Source organism: Sceloporus occidentalis, unplaced genomic scaffold, assembly GCF_023333645.1.
Source record: "Sceloporus occidentalis isolate IW3139 unplaced genomic scaffold, rSceOcc1.0.p SCAF_267, whole genome shotgun sequence".
Taxonomy (NCBI): Eukaryota; Metazoa; Chordata; class Lepidosauria; order Squamata; family Phrynosomatidae; genus Sceloporus; species Sceloporus occidentalis.
Window position 1 is genome coordinate 78226 of NW_028317247.1, and position 4962 is coordinate 83187.

Genomic DNA, 4962 nt, shown 5'->3' on the forward strand with positions numbered 1-4962 from the left:
TGCAGCCGGAGATGTCTCATGATATTATTTCAATTGCTTCTATTATGTTTTTTCTTTTTATATTTTTATTTATTTTACACGCGCTCTCTGGCTGATTTGCCTTCCTAATTTGTCTACTTCAGTAACATAGATTAAGCATCTTCTATGAGCGAATAACAAAATTCTCTCCGCTCCACATCAAAGAACATTGCGAGATGTATAAAATAATGATCCTTCTATTCTTTTTTTTCTAGTTTTTCTTGGGTTTTCTGCATATATCTTCCTGCCTCCCTGACCCCTTCTGCTGTAACTAATCCACAGTAATCAGACCACATACTCTTGTGTGTTTCTAAAGCTATATTATTATCACAAAAGCTAGATTTTTTTTTAAAAAATGATTTTACAAAACAATCTGAAATATATCCTCGAGTTAAAATACGGTTTGAGAAACATTGCTCATATCTTTTTAGTAACCCCTAATTGTCTGGATTTTAGGTGACCTGACGGTTCCTAGATATATTCAGGAGCTCTCTCTTGCGGCCGAGTACCTTGTTTCTTATATTTTTCAATATAGGGTTTAATTAAGCTAATTGTTTTGTGAAACTCTCCAGTTCTCTAGAATATATTAACCATGATACAGTTCCTAGAACATTGCTACGTCCACCATCATGACCCCAGGGTTGGATATACATATAGGTACCAGGATTAGTTGCTGGCTGTGATTTCCTTGCGAACACACAAGAGGATGAGCTATACACATGGAAAAGCTTAAATTATATACAATTTAAAATACAAAAATGAACCTAAAAAATTTATACAATATAGGGTAGTGCTCAAAAGTGTTAAGGGTTCAAATTCCTCTGCCCCTTTTTTTGTCCCCTGAGGACCCTCTTTTCTAGGAGCTTTGAATGTTTGCTGGGTATGAGGGTATCTCAGGGTTCTACAGCCCTAGAAGTCACAATTACGAATATAGAAAAGATAAATTGTGTAAATAAAATGCATTTTTATCTTTTAAAATGTCTTGCTCAAACTTAGAAGGTTCCATGGAAAGTCTAAAAAAATCCCTGTCCCTCTACCCATGCCCAAACGATATGTGTTCATCTTTGGCCATTTAAAAAGTCGAGACATGTAGATTAGAGACTTTCTATTGTCTTCTATACTGATAGTTAAAAACCTTATGATTATCGACCCTTATATATATATATATATATATATATATATATATATATATATATATATATATATATATTACATTTTGATACACCACCAGAATGTAGACACATAATTATAATGTTTAATGCTGGACCTTTATATTTTTTTTAGGTGAAACAGAGAATTTCCAACCAAGATGGTAATTACTGGTGGCAATGATGAAGAAGACAAGGGAAGTCAAGAGAAGGAAAGTAAAGAAGAAAGCATTTTGGCGATGCTTGGGATTATTGGGACCATTCTGAACCTGATTGTCATCATTTTTGTATATATATATACAACATTGTAAAAAAGAAAACTGGGCCACAGATGACCGGCTATACAGACTTTCACAAGAACTTTGAGGAATGGAATGAACATTCGTCGACAAGCACGTGGACTAATGGTTACTTACGTGCAACACAAAAAACTTCAGACACCTTCATACTCATGGAATGGTAAAGTCAGAGATATTATGCATCATTACTACAATATAATACATCATGGGTGGGATTATCTGTACAGAATCTGGACTACACAACTCATCTCACATTTATGCCACAATAATTTATTACGCTCTCTCTCTCATATGACCGCTTGAAAGGTATTCAAAATTTGACATAACTGTTTAATAAATTATAATCTTTTTTATTTGTAAATGTGATTCTCTGTTTATATCAATATCTGTTTCTGGCCAAATTATATAAATTACCTTAATTCTATAGTGACAAACTCAACTTGAAACATGGTGGCCTACAATCATACTGGGCACACAGAGTCTTTGACAAAAACATATTTAATGTTATAATCAGCCATAGTGGCTTGGAAAGGCCACTTAAGGAGAATATAGATTAATTATCAATTATGGAAAGCAATTCTGCGCATTTGGCATAGAAATCCAAATGGAATTCTGGGACACCTTGGAGAAATATGATCAAAGAGCAGAACAAAAAAAACTATAATGAACAACTATGCATTCTTTAGATAAATAACCAATATGGTATATTCAAGGTGATAAAAATTGACAGAGGAGGATTCTAAATCACATTAAATAGCAAATTATATTTGTAACGAATTCAACTAATTAGGAGCCTGACATTGAGTTTTGCCTTCAGACCCTGGTAACTGTTAAAGGACGCAAAGAAACAAATACCATGGAGCCTCGAGGTAACCTTGGACCTGAACAAGTTTAAGATCTAATTTATTGTTCAGTTGTAGAATAGTGTGTTATAAAGAAGGATTCATTTTCATCTGAATATAATACTTTGCTGTGTGAAGTCATACACCATTTGAAGGTAAGTAAGCCAACAGTTAGAAGACATACTCACTAAACATGAAAAAAATTGAAAAAAAAAAAAATTGAAAAAAATTATAAAAAAAGTAAAAAAAATAAATAATTGAAAAAAAAATAAATATATATATATATATATAGATAGATAGATAGATAGATATCTACTGTATATAAGACTTTGGGGGGATTTTTTTTCTTTAACACAGTACAAGATCCCAAGAGGAACGTTAATAAAAATCAGGCGTTGAATGAAACTGAGCTCCGAGATCAGGGATAATACTTAGTATCTGTCATGTTGTATGGGGTTAAGTTTCTCCCGAGACCCCATAGGGAACGTGAAATTGAATTTTTGACATTTGCAGCAGAATAGCAGCTCAACCAAGGGGCACTTAAATATCAAGCTACTCTACTCTCAATTACCGAAAGTAAATGTTACCGATGAATTTAAGGTAAGATGTGGATATTTTCATGAACAGGAGCAGAAAACATATTTTTTAATGTTTTAAAACTTGATTTTTTTTTACACCATTCCAGATTTTTGGAAATAGTAAAGTTACGTTTCCATTGGTGAAACATATTTATTAGCACAATAAAATATCATCAAAATTATGTCCATGAGAAATCTGGTGTTCGTGTCTGATCTTTAATTTGTGAAGTCTACCCAAATGTAAGATTTTCTGATTTTGCCGCTTAGATGATATAGAACGTATTCCTGAACCTTCGTAGAGTATGATCTTCTGTATTTTGTTTCTAGAGACGGGACCCAAATCTTTTGCTTTGGGCTTCTAATAAAACTAGGATTATCCTTCCTATTATTTATTCAAATATCATTAAAAAAATATATGAAAATCTAGAACCTATCATGTCATACCAGAAGCTGAGAAGCCTGGTTCTAGATCACCACTTGCAGGGCAAATGTTCTGAATATTAGACAATATCCCCAAATAGGTAGTTCAAAAAGAGGTCTACCATTCACTCACCTGTGTTCAAGATTAGATATGACTTAAAACGTAACAAGTAAGGTTGACATGTATCAGCAGTTACTTTTCTGGAATGGCAAAGCCAGGAAGACAAGGGGCAGTAATCGAAGGCAGGGCTGATTCTATGTAACAAAAGTCACCAGGTCAGGTCATGTTTGTTTGCTGTTACTCATTTTTGTGTGCGCTTGAGTCCCACGCCAGTTCTCTGATGTCCCAACATAGGTTTTATGTATGCCGAGAAGAACTCGTGAATCCCTGCTGGCCTTGTTAGAAAAGATAACCCTTGCCACAGCCTCAGCCTACATCAGATTCAATATTTATGGGGCATTAGTGAACAGTTGGGAAGCTGATGTAACACTTTGATAGCCCAAAATCAGAATGCCTTTATTACTGTTTCTCCCATCCACAGAATTTGTTTAAGTTGCTTGGACTCCAAAAAACATGATTTCTTTTTTCTTACAAATGCTATTTGTATACACCAATCACATTCATGCATACCCTTCTGACGCTAGAAGCAATGCCTTGAAAGTAGTCTACTTTTTATTGTCTTGTTATATCAACTTCTATCTAACCAGAGAAAATGCGCGCACATATATACGTCAAACTTAATAAGCCTGAATGTACACCACTGGTTTGATCTGCCAAGCATGATTAAGCTAATTCATTTGTGAAACTCTCCAGCTCTCTAGAATGCATTAACCATGATACAATTCCTAGAACATTGCTACGTCCACCATCATGACCCCAGGGTTGGATTTACGTCCCAGGTACCAGGATCCGACGCTTGCTCCAAAAAACATAGAATCTGATAAGAATCTGCTTCTAATCCTACAGTTAGTCATGTGATTGTTGTGTGCCACCCCTTACTGACTTACCACACTATGCAGACTGCTTTATGGTCGGACATATGAAGTCCTTCGCTAGTCATTTTCCTATGGACTTTCATCAATCAGATGTTACTCCTTGGAAATTGATACTAGGGAATTCTGTTTACAACAATTATGATTTATGTTTGGAAACAACAATAGTGTTAATTTTATATTTATATCAAAGCGTTCTACTTAATTAAAATTAACAGGTTTTTTTTTTACAACTTAAGAATTTTTAATACGTGGAAATTATGAAATATACAGCGCGATTTTCTGCGGTTTGCAGGAACCCCTTCAGTTCTTACAATAATAATCGATTTGAGTTTCCATTTCCTTTTTTTTTTTTTTTTTTTTTTTACTGCATTTTAATCAATGTGGGGATTTAGATCTTTACCTTGATCACGTATACAAGTACAAATAAGCTGTTCATGTTTCAGAAAATCCTTGCTGCCAGACTACGATCTGTTCCTTACAAAATATCTTGTGAAAATCTTTAACCTTCAGCCTGTTCTAGAGAATATTTATCAAAGGGATCACACAGAGAACTCTCGCTCCTCTGCGAGCCTCCCTCGTGTCTGTTCCCCTCGCTGTTATTCTGTTCTAAAACCGTAAATATCATCAGCATTCAGACAGAACATCACATAAGAGATGCTTT

General features: G+C 34.4%; 1 protein-coding gene across 1 annotated transcript; it reads left to right on the forward strand.

The window, feature by feature from the left end:
- The first annotated feature begins 1327 nt into the window (after positions 1 to 1327).
- On the forward strand, positions 1328 to 1477 carry LOC149275762 (protein TUNAR). Its single transcript, XM_089504345.1, has one exon. It carries the CDS (start codon positions 1328 to 1330, stop codon positions 1475 to 1477), a length of 150 nt encoding a protein of 49 aa, XP_089360471.1.
- The last annotated feature ends 3485 nt before the right edge of the window (positions 1478 to 4962 follow it).

Coding starts and splice junctions, on each gene's coding strand:
- LOC149275762 (XM_089504345.1), top strand. CDS start 1,328: ATGGTAATTACTGGTGGCAATGATGAAGAAGACAAGGGAAGTCAAGAG.